The sequence below is a fragment of the Colletes latitarsis genome, chromosome 10 (assembly GCF_051014445.1).
Source record: "Colletes latitarsis isolate SP2378_abdomen chromosome 10, iyColLati1, whole genome shotgun sequence".
In the NCBI taxonomy this organism is placed as follows: domain Eukaryota; kingdom Metazoa; phylum Arthropoda; class Insecta; order Hymenoptera; family Colletidae; genus Colletes; species Colletes latitarsis.
This window is the reverse complement of record NC_135143.1, coordinates 30,665,404-30,680,217: the sequence shown is the minus strand read 5'-3', so window position 1 is coordinate 30,680,217 and position 14,814 is coordinate 30,665,404. Positions and strand designations below refer to the sequence as shown.

Genomic DNA, 14,814 nt, shown 5'->3' with positions numbered 1-14,814 from the left:
TGCGCATGCGCAAAAAAAACCGACCCATCCATCACTGATAGAGACTGATAACGATGTTTGCAGCAGGGAACGAAGAATAAAAATAGATACTTTTGGCAATAATTATGAAAACTGCTAAGTTGAATTCGTCGGGAAGACTCGTTTAGGTTTGTCTTATATCCGAACAACTTCCGTTACTCGAAAAAATTCGAAGCTACAGTAGAATTCGCCAGAATCGGCTGCTGTTTGCTCTCTGGTGGCGGGAGTGAAAAACGTCGCCACAGTCGTTACAACGTCTTGTAGGTGGCGCCATCCAGTCGCGAGGTGTACGCCGGGCAGGGTGGAGGTGTCTGCGTCGTCCGCAAGGATACGTCGTCGGTTGCCGCGACGCCGCCGCGGTTCGCGCAGGCACAGGTACGAAGTGCGCGCGTTTTCGAGGCGGTATCACGAAAAGCGCAGGAGTGGCGTTTCCGCGTATCGTTTCTGATATCGCTGCTATGTCCCATCGTTGACGGGCAGTGGTAGCAAGTAGGAGGGTTCGCGGCATCGGCGTAAAGAGGCGGCCAGGAAAGAAGAGGGAAAACGGGGGAAGGAAGGAGATAGAGCAGTTGTATCGCGCGGTGCAGTGCGAAAAGTGTTCGCGAAGGGGACCCCTGTTTCGTCCCGTGTGCATGGTGTGCGCGCGTGTGCCGAGAGAGCACGTAGGAACGTTGACTAGTGACACACACGGTGTCGTAAAAGGGGAGAGAAAGAGACAGAGAACACGGGTCGCCGGATAATCATTGTGCACGGTGTGCGGGTTTCGTAAAGGTGCGTCAAATGACAGTGAGGTGATCAATGTGCTTGAAACATGGCTGAGGAGCTGCTGGTCACCCTGAACCGCGGCGACTCGTCCGGATTCGGGTTCTCGCTCCTCGGTACCGCGGGTCTGCCGCACGTCATCTACGACATCGTCGAGAACTCGCCGGCAGCAAAGAGCGGCAAGGTAAGTTCAGATCTTGGTTGTATGGGTGATCGTCTCTGGGAGCTCTCGTGCGCTGTTGGCATCGGTGGCACGGAATCCACCTAAAACCTTGGATCCTCCTGCTAATGGCCACATTAGTCAATACCGGTTTAATACAAACATTCTTAGCGCGACTTCGATCGTTTCCACACACGTCGCGTGTACGTTGCTTGGTACCAGAAAGTTCGAGGACGGTCAAAGGTGGAGTTGGAAAGAGCAACCCCGGGAGATATGCATGCACGTCCGCAGTTGTCGAGAATCCTGCGAATGCAAGGGCCTGAAAATAACGCCCGGTGTATATCGACCCGTGTTATTATCACGAGCACCCTCTGTCGCCCCGTCTGTTTCTTCCTCGACCTCCGATTATTTTTTATTCTCACGCTTTGCGAGCGATGCTAGTGCTTGTATATACAACCGTCTTAACGTTGACGGTACAGGCGGGATGCTGATTGGCTGGGTGGGATCGGTTTAACGGCCACATTCCTGCCTGTCGGTCTCTCTGTCCGTGTGCTCTCACTTCTCTTTCTTGCTCTTCCTCTTTTTCTCTTTCCCGTTTCCTGGGGAACGTACCCCTTCTCGGTGCTCGTACGAATTGGACAATTTTAATCGAGAGAACCGACCGGCCTTTCGCGCATCGTTGCCACCGATGCCATTCGTTTTTCAACGATCTTTCCCCTTGACGTTGAAATGTTTTAAACGCAGCCATGTTTACGTGCCAGAATACCGAAACTACTTTGTTTCTCTGTGACAAATCAGATAGATGACACAGTGCCTGACTTCCGATTCGCCGACTTTAGCTAGTCTTGTCAGATATTATATTATTTGCCTTTGGATCTTTCGTATCTTGCACGTTAATATCGCGACAACTCGTAAATGACTTGTTATCCCAGCTTGTCGCGGTAATTCCTTTTGTTAACGTTTAAAGTCACGTATTAAGCATAACGCACCTATAATAGAGATGAACAATAATTATCAAGTACTCGGTGCATAATACGATAGCTGTTCTTCGCAAATGATGTAATGGAAATCTGCTCGTCGTTGTAGTTCGAATGAACGAACGTTCACGTTATACGATCGAGGATATTTCGACCGATGAATCAACTTTGAGTTATCAAAACTTTTTCCACGGTGCATGCAAGCGCATAATTACACAATATCCAATATTTTTGTTCGCGGTATTTGGTAATTTTGCAAATTTAATGCACTCCCTTCCCCTAGTGTTGCGCGGAATAGATCGATTGCTTTGTTGGAACTGGTTTTCGATACTTGCACGGGGAATATACGGATTTCAAATAGCAGATGTGGAATAGATGAATCCAACGTTTTTCAAACTGAGCCCTCAAACGAGAAAAGAAAATAATTATATAATAATCAGTAGAAAATCCCCAATTTTTTGGTGTATCTTTTTGAATAAACAACGTATGAAAAGATTAAATTAATGAGAAAGAAAATCATTTAAGTTTAATGTAAAATTATAAACCATAAATATATTTGGTTTTCGAACAAGTTTGCGAAGTGTGAGTGAGATGAAGAAAGGGAGCCATTGAGAAGAATGCTTAACGAATGGTGCATCTTCCTCCAATTATGGAACAGATCAATAATATTTGCTTTGGCAGATGTATATTTATTTATTTGCTAGTTTCTATTTTATACGTAGAATCACACGTACATTTGTGGATAGTCTTCGATAGTCTTCTATGGCTACGTACATTTTCGTTTGTATTCGAAATGTGCCAGTGACAAGCAATCAGGGTGAGTGTGTCTAATCCTACTGGTCGCGCATGCGCGAACTTTTTGTATCCTGCATAACTGTCATTCGCAAGAAGAATGCGTGTAACAAAGGAGCGGCTAGGCATTACGCGTGATTGGAATGTGTCACTATGTACATCCCGTTTCTTTTTTTGCTTTTGTTTTCGGAATTCTTAAGGTCCTGTTGGTCTAAGCGGTCATACAGAAACGCTGATTTCCCGTTCGTGTTCGTATGTATTGTTTATTCTGTACAAACACTGCATGGTCGATGTCGCGAATGGTCGTAGCGAATACATTTTTTCGTAATAGTTCCTTGCGAATGGAAATGCATTTGCAATATCGGTGAATTACGTATTTTCATGGTTTCAATTAGATAAATACCACTCTATGTTCCAAGGATTATTTTTATAACTTGGATTTTTTCACATTGACAATGACGAAAGTGACAGGATGAACAAATAGATTGTAATTAATGCTCGACAAAATCATTATTCAGTTCTCTCTGCAAGATATTTGTTCTGTTAGTCTTTCATTCGTTCTATTAGTTTCTGGTACCTAAAGCAAAGACAAATTCTATCGAACTGGATATTTTCTTTTAATTAATATGGCAGCGACCCGAGCCTTGCGCATTGAAAGCAGGTTAGGTAACTATATTGGTACCCACTCAAGATTCATTGTTCGACCAGTACAGAGAACGCGTAATGCATTTTGCATTCTCCATCGCACTGCAGGGCTCGCTTTGGATTTTTTGAAATAGCTTTTTTCCATGGCCTTGCTGAACTTGGCAGCAAAATGAGTTTAAAATTAGTATTTTTTCATATGAAATTTTGATCAGTGCACTTCATATTTATGAATTATTTACATTTCATATACATATATTAATAATTTATAATGACGCAGGGTGTATAATTAGTAACATTTTTTATAAGTGACAATAATACAGTTGGAATAATTATTAAATGATTAACATCTCAGATATAATTTAACATTAAATAATATTTTTCTAAAATTAATTTCTGACAATTTGCGATTGGTAATTGAAAAGTACTAAAAAACGAAGATCTATAAATTCTTAGTTCTTAAGAAATATAAATATACAGGGAAAAATTTTAATGGGGGATTCTAGAGGCCAAAATAAGACGAAAATCAAGAATACCAATTTCTTGATGGAGACTTTGTTAAAAAGTTATTATCGTTTAAAGTTCTGCCCGTACTGAATTTTTTTCTCGAAAATGCGCAAGATTTCGAGGGTATGTCTATTCACCAAAAATGATTGTAATTGACCCCTACAACCAAAAATATTTTTTTTAGAACGATTTGAAAAATTTTTTTTTCGTCGAAAAATTTCACACCTCGAATTTTTTTCTAGAAAGTGGGTAAGATTTTGGGGGTATGTCTATTCACCAAAAATGTTTATAATTGACCCCTGCAACCAAAAATAATTTTCCCAAAACGATTTGAAATTTTTAAATTTAATTGTTAATAACTTTTTAACGAAGCCTCAGTCAACAAATTGGTATTCTTGATTTTCGTCTTATTTTGGCCTCTAGAATCCCCCATTAAAATTTTTCCCAAGGTTGGCCGGACACCCTGTATAAAGTGTTCTGAAAGTTCAAATATTATTTTCCTTTTGTTTAAAATTTTTTTTATACGATTCCTCGATTAGTGCATTTACAATTCATGTTCAAAATGATGTTATGCAATGGCGTTGCGTGATAACGAAAGAAGAACTTGAAGTTTCTTGACGGTACGAAGCACGCGAGCCCGACAATTATGTACTTAGTTGAACGCGCGTACACGTCGTCGAATTTCTCGCATTTATCGATCGATATCGCCTTCTTGATAGCCGTAAGACGAATGTTCCCCTAGTTTCCATAATTAAAGCACTCGAGTGTGCACTGTGGTCCCGTAATCTTGCACGTCGTTCTGGTTAATGTTCGTTATTCTCTGCTGAACGAACAAAGAGGAAATTGGGTCCGTAATTGGAGGGACAGAAATACGGCGAATCGAATGGAAAGGAATTTTTGCCATTGTTCTGTTTAAAGGATAGAGCCATTCGAAATGTCAATGATTATAAATATGTTATAATTACAATAGGTCTTTGTTTCAAGGATATTCTTTTTCTAACAAAATTAACAATTTTTATATTTTTCTATCGATCGATCGGTGAGGTTTTCCTAATGAAAATTATCGTCACTAAGTATTTCGAGAAAGAATAACAAGATATCTTTTTTAATCATTGACAGAACAACGAACTCCTTTCTGTTACTTTATCAGACGTCGTTGTTAGAACGAGTTGTTGATTTGGTTATAAGAAACTTATATTAACATTTGACGTAGATAGTCGTTCCTTGAACAGAGAACTGATAGAATGTTTCTTTCCTTTCAATCGATGCGATTGTATTTTTAGAAATAAGAGAATAATAATGTTCTTGTTTAGAGTTATAATCAATATCACTCGTTAAGGGTTAAATTGAGTTTTTATTGCATGCAGATATTGCCACACAACGCGTAAAACAGAACTCGAGACGACTTATTATTTATCTGCAGTCTCTGCAATATCAGATTGGCGTTACCTCAATACTATCTTACAACCATGCCCTCCCATCTGACGTATTAATTTCCGTAGAATTTCCAGCGGGTAATTTGATCTAAATCGATCACGATTGAAAGTGGAACACTGTATACACCTCGATGTGTTAAGGTGCGTGTGAAACTCTGCAGGGCTTGAATACTTTTGAAAGATAGTATCCAAGGCAAATTTTTTTAAAATTATTAACAATCTGTGTTAACGCTCCATCCAAAAATGATCCAAGTATCATATTGAGTGATCTCGGAATTTACAAACGGAATTTGTCTCGCGTACGAAGATTGCAGTCGAGTGTCACCATAAGTCGGAAGAGATAAGGCAATATTTTTATTCTCAGCGTTTATTCGATCGAACAATTCCACTGTAATTGAAATTCAAATTTATATTTAACTCGGACCAGATAAAACGTTTATCTTTCATTCGTTTGACATTTTAATCTGGACAAGAATTTTGCTTATCTTTGATTCGTGGAACCCAGAAAGATATTTCGAGGGGAATAAGCACATTCTGGACACCGCGGGCTGCTTCCCTCGTTAGAGAAAATGTAATTTCAGCGGGCGTCCAAGGGCGTTTCTTGCGGCTGCTCTCAATTCTACGGTGGCACGCGCGAGAATGCAACACAGAGACTCGTCGGGTGCGTTTTAATGGGTTCTCGTAACTTGCACATTTCACTGGCACAGATACCTAACATACCACGTGGTCGTCGTCCCTCTCCCCCTCTTTCCCGATTTTTTCCCCCTTTTTTTATTTCTTTTTTTCGCGACCAAGTTCTCTCCCGTTTCTCGATGCGCTTCCTCTTGTCCGTTGGACGAAAAGGGGTCAACGACCACCGAAGAGAAGTATTCTTATTTCGTGTTGTCGTAAGAAAAGACGCGATTTCGGATTTTTGGTCGCGCCAACTCGAAACGCCGCTCGGTGGCGCCGATAGGTACTATTTTATTCGAGTAATAAATGACCAACAAAACCAATAACAATTAAATTTCTATTCGTTCGTTGTAGGATGCATAATTACTTATTTATTTCTAATTCGTTATTCGAAATTTTTATCTGGATAAGAATTTCGTCCATCGAATGGGGAATCATCGAACGACCGAGCCACGGAAGCGAAGTTTCAATGGAAGACCCACGGTTCTTTGCGCTTGATTCGGTGGAAAGGAGAGGAGGGTTGAAAGTTTGCGATGTTCTGGAGAAGCGAATGCAGCTCGATCTAAAAATAACGGGGTCTAACCGCGAAACGAGGGTATCAATAGATGGCGAAGCATTATGGGTCGTTTCGCATACGTTACTTGTTTACCAATTCAGATGCATTGATGCAAGCGTGATGCGTATCTAAGATTTTCTTTTTTACTTCTTTCTGTTCGCTGTGTTATCACGAGCGCGAAACCATTTTGCGTAAAAGGAAGGCTAAAATATCTGAACTGTTCGAACAGTCCTAACCCTACTTCTGATGCGAACGCGGGCGCTTGGTATTAGAGAAAAATGTCTACCATTACTTTGACGTGCCGCTAGCGTTACCCATAATGTGAATCGACCTTAATTCGTACCGAAGTAACCAAAAAACGAATCGTGCGATGGAACGTTAACGTATTCGGCAGCGAAGAAAACAATCGAAACCGATAGTCTCAGATTAAACGGTCTTTCGAACGTTGCTCGTTGCCCCAACCTGCGTTTGCACAGTTCGTAAACTGTTTTTTCGCCCGGAGGCACGGAACGGATCTCGTGGAACAGTCTGAAGGGCGGAAGGAAAGGGGAGTTTATGCCAGAAAGAGAGGAAACAAAACGTAGCGTTCTTGTTTCTTGTGCCTGTCTTTCTTTCCCCACCCTCCGCTCCTGTACCCTGTTTGGCACGAGACCGGAGTGAATAGCGAGCAAACGACATCTGAAAAACGCAACGAGACGCGCCGGGCTGCATTCTGAGCGTGACGAGAGAGCTCGAGCGTCGATATATACCTCTCTCGAGGTGAAGAATCACCGATGTAAATATCGTCTTATCTGTGCCGCAAATAGAAACGCGTTGCTCGAGAAGACAAAAACCTCGCCACTGATACGGTAAATGGGAATTCTATAGCGCGCCCTGGTGTGCAGCTATTGCTATATTTTTCAGCGATAGCAGCGCCGCGGCGATTTTCTTTTTGCGGGCGAAACCGTTAATCCTGGGGTTCTTAACCTTTTCTAGGCTACGAGAGTTCCCTTTCGGGAAAATGCACGGGAAATAAATTTGCCGAATATATTGCCCTCGGAAGAATTAATTGCCAGCTGTGTATAGTTACACAGGCGTGGTATTATTTCCGAAGCAGGCGTTTCAAGGAACTGCACGGAATTTATAGGCGTTTAAGATTAAAAGTTGAACCAAGATTCGTATTTTTATATTAATCCGTAGCGATACTGGGCGTATAATATTTCAGAGACGTTTACATGGACGAAGACGTGCGTGATTTACGTTTTGAGATTGTCAATCAAACGCGCGCGTGGTGCACGCAATTTCAAAATCAATTTTCTCGAAAATGAAACCTTGTAGAGGGAAAATTTATTCTACGTTTTCAATTTATTTTTGCACGTGGAATCGCTTGCTTTTCAATCATTCCACCGTTCGCTACATTTGTCGACAGTTGTAATTAAACCAGTAACACCTCGAATATGAATGTACGAAAGAAGTGTTTCTTATATCAATTAGACATTAAATATCATGAAAGTTCTACGCTAACATGATATGTATTATAATGGATTTTCATGATTTTTTCGCAGCGAGCAATTATTTTAATTCATATCCAGGCGTTAAGTACTGAGTGCATATACATAGAAATAAAGCTGTTTGGCACAATATTGTTGGGAGGAAGTGTTAATTTCGTCGAAGGCCTGATTGTATCCTTAGGACAAACTCTCTGAACGAGCTTGCCACGGAAATGGGTGCGGCGATCCTACAGGTACATTATAGAGACCGCCGTTCAGGGCTATATTTTTCAGCAAACACTCGAGGCGCTGTACTTAGGCTCCGCGAGGAAAATGGGAAAGTTGAAAAAATATCGCCAGGGGCAAAATACGTTTCTATATCAACAGAGTTTTAACGTACAAGAAAGTTTTAATCCGAGAAGGCTGGAAACTAATTTTCGTAATAAACAATCGACGAGCCGCGCTTAAAGAACCACGAACAAAATGGAAAACTTCAAATAATATCGAGGCATAAATTGTTAATATCTTTTGAGTTAATCTTGACTCGAGTTTAAATGAATTTTTCTCTGAAATTCGAGACCACTCTGCGATCGCTATACCACGCACGACGACTCGATCGAGGACGGATAAAAATGTATTTCTTTTCTCTCGCTCTCTCTGTTTGAGTCATGTGAAAGGCAACGCGATTTTTCTGGAGCAAGAGGAGAGCTTGTCGCGAAGTCCGCAAATGGCGTTATATCCCGACCCAAATTGGAATCGATTCAACCTCGTAAAGCAGCCATCGAGCTAACGCGAAAAGAAGGGCTGAAGATTCGAATTTATGTGCGCGCCAGGTCAATCGTTTTTCTTTTCTCGCCAACGGAAAAGTCGCCATCTTTTTTCTCGTTGAGTGAACCGTGATCAAGCACAGGCTGGGGAGAGGGTGATTTTTCAGCATTGTCTGGCACGCTTCGACGACGATCGACTTTATCGTGCCTCGATTGCTTTTTATGCGATTTTACTAGAATGGACGTGCCCCTACAATCGCGTTATGGCTAAATCAAAATTCGATGACCGCTCAAGGTCACTTTCCCACGTACGAACCACGTTGAAAACAAGAGGGCGGTAAACGCAAACGTAAAATGTTTTAATTGTAATTTTCGCTACCCCAATTTTGGTCACTTGAGAGTGGGAACTATTGTACTTAATCTAGTCTTATTTCGACCGGTTTATTTATTCTCGTGATACGTTATCGTTCTTCTCGTGGAAGTGATCGATCGTCAAAGTATAGGAGCGCAGAAAAATACGGAAGCGGCTGAGAAATCGAAGATAGATGTACGTTCGTTGCGGTTCGACTTTGATCCACCGACTCGAGGCTCGTGCTTTATTTTCTTATCCAGAGTAGAGTATCGATTCCGCCCATCGAAGACGATTTATACTTATATCCGCGGCGAGGTCTGGACGATGAAGGGTACTTTGGCACCTGAGGAACATCCGTGCGGCGATAACCGTCTCCTTGGCGTCGTCTGGCGTCTTAGCAACCTCGAGGCCTTCCCCGATACTTATCGATAAGAATCGACTGCTCCGTGGGGTGCAGCTAATCTCCGTCGCTTCGCCCAGAACCTTCACGTTCTATGGAACTCGAAGATATTCAGTGGGAATTAATTGATAGAGATTCGTATTTCCAGAGAACCGAGAAGAAATATCAAGCTAAATGTAGAACATTCGTAAATTTCCGATGGAAGGTTTCTCGAGCGAAAATTAGCACAGAAGTGCTGGAAGTATTTTCTAGGTGGAAGTCTTGACACGGAACCTCGAGTGTTTCTTACTTCATGGAGACTTCACTCTTTGAAATTGTACCGCTCTTTGTGTCGCGCCGAAGAATTTTATTCGTACATATATGGGTGTGAATTAAATTTTTTTTTTTTTTTTTCGAAAGAAGCCTACCATTGATCTCAAAAATATTATTACGATCGTGCTCGTGGTAGTTTCAGAATCGTTCCACGCACACTGACGGTACCTGAAATAGGTCGATGGCGAATGGTCAGTTGGATTTTCTCAGCGACGAGTTCCGAGCGTCAGACGGGCATCGAACGATCGAAGGCGATAATGAGACGGCGAGAAAAAGTATTAACTAAGGATCATCGCGCCGGTGGTAGCACTTTATCGGTGAAAGAGGGCGTCGTTAACGTTTCGCTGCGGTGTAACGAATGACGCGGGACTGGTGAGCTCAAGGGGGGACAGGGAGAGAGGAAGGAGAGCGAGAGAGAGGCGGAGAGGAAGCTAAACCATTATGTTGCGTTAACGTAACGCTGCCGGGAAATGGGTTAAGGACGTTAAGGCCAACCCTCGTCGCTACCAGGGTAAAGAGTGGGAGCAGACGGAGGAGGCTGTACCCTATGGCGATACTTTAACAAAGATAGGACTCCCTGGACCGAGATTTATTGTGCAATTACTTGTGGTTAGAACGCCTGTACGCGGGAAAGAATTCATAGAAGGATTGTGCCCTTCGTACGTCACTTTCTGGATCCAGGTGGCGCTCGAAAGAACGATGGAACACTTAAAAGTGAGGTTAGTAGTGGAAAAAGCTGGGTGTAGGTAGCGATTCGAAGCGTCTAGCCTTGTTACGACAGATTGCATTTTTACTGACATTAATAAAATACATTCTCGATGACAAAAATAAATACGTAACCCAAAAATGGTACCTTGCGCGTTTAATATTGGTTTTATTAAATTTTAGTAGTTTTTGCACGGCGTTTAACTACAGTTTAGCCCGTCCCATTATAGGAATATTAACTTTCAAAATAACGGTCGACTAATTCCAGCAGGCGGTTCTCTCATTATTCCGGGGCGCTAAAGTATGAATGATAGATGAATCTGTGAGGCAGCGGGCACCTGTGTCCCACGCTGCTTGAAGGATCGATGAATTTTAAAGTCGAAATTTCGAGAAATGTCCGAGTACGTATTCGTAATGATAAACCTCTGCCAGGAAGTCATGAGTCTATCGAATACCGATTGCGTTGCGTAACTATAAAAATAACCGCGGTTACGTGTACGCAGGTTGCATCGAGTCTGTGTAAAATTATAAAGCGACCTGCCTTTTACTCAGAGTGAAAGTCGTTGCACTGGAACATGCACGAATTACACCGATCGATTCCTTTCGTTGCTGCTTATGCGTTCCATCGAAAACATATGATACGATCACTAATTTTTTCTTTAATTTGCAGTATTTAAAAACAACAAAAACTGTATAGTTCATTACTATTTTGTATCGAAAATGTACGATCCTATACAGGGTGTACGGCCACCCTTGGGAAAAATTTTAATGGGAGATTCTAGAGTGAAGTCAGTTTCTTGGCTGAGGCTTCGTTAAAAAGTTATTAACAATTAAATTAAAAAATTTCAAATCGTTCTAAAAAAATTATTTTCGGTTGCAGGGGTCAATTACAATCATTTTTGGTCATTACACATAATTTCGAAATCCTACGCATTTTCGAGAAAAAAATTCGAGAAGGTGTGAAATTTTTCGGCGAAAAACAAATTTTTCAAATCGTTCTAAAAAAATTATTTTTCGTTGCGGAGGTCAATTACAATCATTTTTGGTCATTACACATAATCTCGAAATCCTACGCATTTTCGAGAAAAAAATTCGAGAAGGTGTGAAATTTTTCGGTGAAAAACAAATTTTTCAAATCCTTCTAAAAAAATTATTTTCCGTTGCGGGGGTCAATTACAATCATTTTTTGTCATTACACATAATCTCGAAATCCTACGCATTTTCGAGAAAAAAATTCGAGAAGGTGTGAAATTTTTCGGTGAAAAACAAATTTTTCAAATCCTTCTAAAAAAATTATTTTCGGTTGCAGGGGTCAATTACAATCATTTTTGGTCATTACACATAATCTCGAAATCCTACGCATTTTCGAGAAAAAAATTCGAGAAGGTGTGAAATTTTTCGGTGAAAAACAAATTTTTCAAATCGTTCTAAAAAAATTATTTTCGTTTGCAGGGGTCAATTACAATCATTTTTGGTCATTACACATAATCTCGGAATCCTACGCATTTTTGAGAAAAAAATTCGGAACTGGCGGAACTGTAAACGCTAATAACTTTTTAACGAAGCCTCCATCAAGAAATTGGTATTCTTGATTTTTGTCTTATTTTGGCCTCTAGAATCTTCCATTAAAATTTTTCCCAGGGGTGGCCGAACACGCTGTATATTCACTCGAGTGTGCGAATGATGGGATCAGCCACTTGGAACTACGAAGGTCAGATACAAAATTAGCCGTATCTGTTTCGCATTTTGAGCACAAAGTTAGCTGCATTTGAATATAAATTGTACTCAGAAATATCCAAGGCTGCATCACTGTAGATTATTTATTGTCGTAGGCAAACGCAGCATCGGCTGTAAGTTAAACGCTACCGACGTTGATTTTGGATGAAACTGGATTTGTTTGTGCAAGCAGACGGCAGGAAAATATTCTAAAGCAGTATTTAATCTTTTTCTGATTATTTTTTAACGTATATATGGTTATGTTAGACAAAGGAAGTGATACAATTTTGTAAAAATATCAAATATTGTAGAACATCGTAATTAGAATAATTATGAGAGTAAAATAAATAAATTTTACATATTTATAGTTTGAGAACCGATGATGTAAAGCTACGTTCAGATATGCGTCGCGTCGAATCACACTACGCACTCGGAATTCGAATTAGTTTTGATTAAAATAACGGTGCCTCGGGTCGCTGTTTAAATAATCGATACATTTTATTGTCATTAAACGGACGTTGCTACGCGCAAACGACATTTATTGAGCTTTAATTGGCAATCGAATTATCGATGTCAAACAACATATAACAGGATATATGGTCTCGTTTTTTTTTTCGGTGTACTAATTACCGTTTAATTATACATTATTTCTGCGCATTGCGTCGACGATCTATATTACACGTTGCCTACGATTTCTTAGATTTTCCATGTTTCGCGTGCTTTCCTCGAATAATATTAATTCAACATTTTTCAGTTTGTAATACACAGAAGGTGATAAAGTAGAGAATAACAGGCCTTAGTGTCAGAAGAAAAGAAGAAGTCAGGTTCGTATCGTAGGTCCAATCCCTGTTTCCATTTCTAAGGCGCGTTTTATCGTATCGAGTGCGGAATCCTCGTCGTATACATTGATAATAAGATCACAGACACGGAATATCGGATTCGTAGGATTCCTGCGCGCGCGACAAGATTTTTCGATGTCCGATGCGCGCTCGCACGTTATTGGAAATGCGATGAACATGTTCGATGCAGTTCACGGTTCACGTACCCGCGAGTAGCCATTTTTATACGCGTCGATGGTACCGGAGGACGACGGGATGACGGTATTTTTAAACCCAACGAAGCTGTTTTTTAGCGACGACACGAATTACTTTGACGCTGACTTTTATTGAAGACCGAGAATGCTATTAACGCGAACGAAAATTTTCCGTCGTCGGAGACACCGAGAGCCGTTCAAATTTCATCCTCAGGGCTGTACTCGAAACTAATCGATAGGTATCTCGATGAAACACTAGATTTATAAAGATGGTGCTTATTTAATTAATGTGGAATTGGATTGATAACAATTTCACTTAGATGGAAATTTAGTGGAATTGATAACAATTTCAGAAATTGTATATTTAGTTTTTTTTTTTATTCGGGATAAAAGCGGCGATAATAGGATAAGGCGAGGCTTAGGCAATAGTGTTATAAAGCGTAAATTAGAATTTCGTGACGCAAGAGATACGGGTGATGCAGAGGATTAAATGACGTAGGGCTTGGATGACGCAGGGAATAGTGTAGGTATACAGAGTGTTTGGCCATCCCTCGGGAAAATTTTAATGGGAGATTCAAGAGGCCAAAATAAGCCGAAAATCAGGAATATCAATTTCTTGATTGAGGCTTCGTTAAAAAGTTATTAAAAAGTTAAATCAAAAAATTTCAAATCATTCTGGAAAAATTATTTTCGGTTGCGGGGGTCAATTACAATCATTTTTGGTGAATAGACATACCCCCGAAATTCTACGCATTTTCGAGAAAAAAATTCCTTACCAAAAATATAATTTGGTGCCTAAATTTTTCGACGAAAAAAAAAAATTTCCAAATCGTTCTAAAAAAAATATTGTTAGCTGTGGGGGTCAATTACAATTATTTTTGGTGAATAAACATACCCCTGAAATCCTACCCACTTTCTAGAAAAAAATTCGAGAAGGTGTGAAATTTTTCGACGAAAAAAAAAACTTTTAAATCGTTTTGGAAAATTATGTTCGGTTGCAGGGGTTGATTACAATCATTTTTGGTGAATAGACATACCCCCGAAATCCTACGCATTTTCGAGAAAAAAATTCCTTACCGAAAATCTAATTTGGTGCCTAAATTTTTCGACGAAAAAAAAAAATTTCCAAATCGTTCTAAAAAAAATATTGTTAGCTGTGGGGGTCAATTACAATTATTTTTGGTGAATAAACATACCCCTGAAATCCTACCCACTTTCTAGAAAAAAATTCGAGAAGGTGTGAAAGTTTTCGACGAAAAAAAAAACTTTTAAATCGTTTTGGAAAAATTATGTTCGGTTGCGGGGGTTGATTACAATCATTTTTGGTGAATAGATATACCCCCGAAATCCTACGCATTTTCGAGAAAAAAATTCCTTACCGAAAATCTAATTTGGTGCCTAAATTTTTCGACGAAAAAAAAAAATTTCCAAATCGTTCTAAAAAAAATATTGTTAGCTGTGGGGGTCAATTACAATTATTTTTGGTGAATAAACATACCCCTGAAATCCTACCCACTTTCTAGAAAAAAATTCGAGAA

General features: G+C 40.2%; 1 protein-coding gene across 5 annotated transcripts in view; it reads left to right on the top strand.

The window, feature by feature from the left end:
* Positions 1–308: 308 nt before the first annotated feature.
* The window catches only part of Efa6 (Exchange factor for Arf 6), a 62,080-nt gene continuing 47,574 nt past the window's right edge, over positions 309–14,814 (top strand). For all 5 annotated transcript variants that reach the window (XM_076773784.1, XM_076773779.1, XM_076773780.1 and 2 more), the window contains exon 1: positions 309–964. In XM_076773784.1, coding sequence (XP_076629899.1) covers positions 830–964 — 135 coding nt within the window. In that variant the 5' untranslated portion in view covers positions 309–829. The remainder of the gene's footprint in view (positions 965–14,814) is intronic.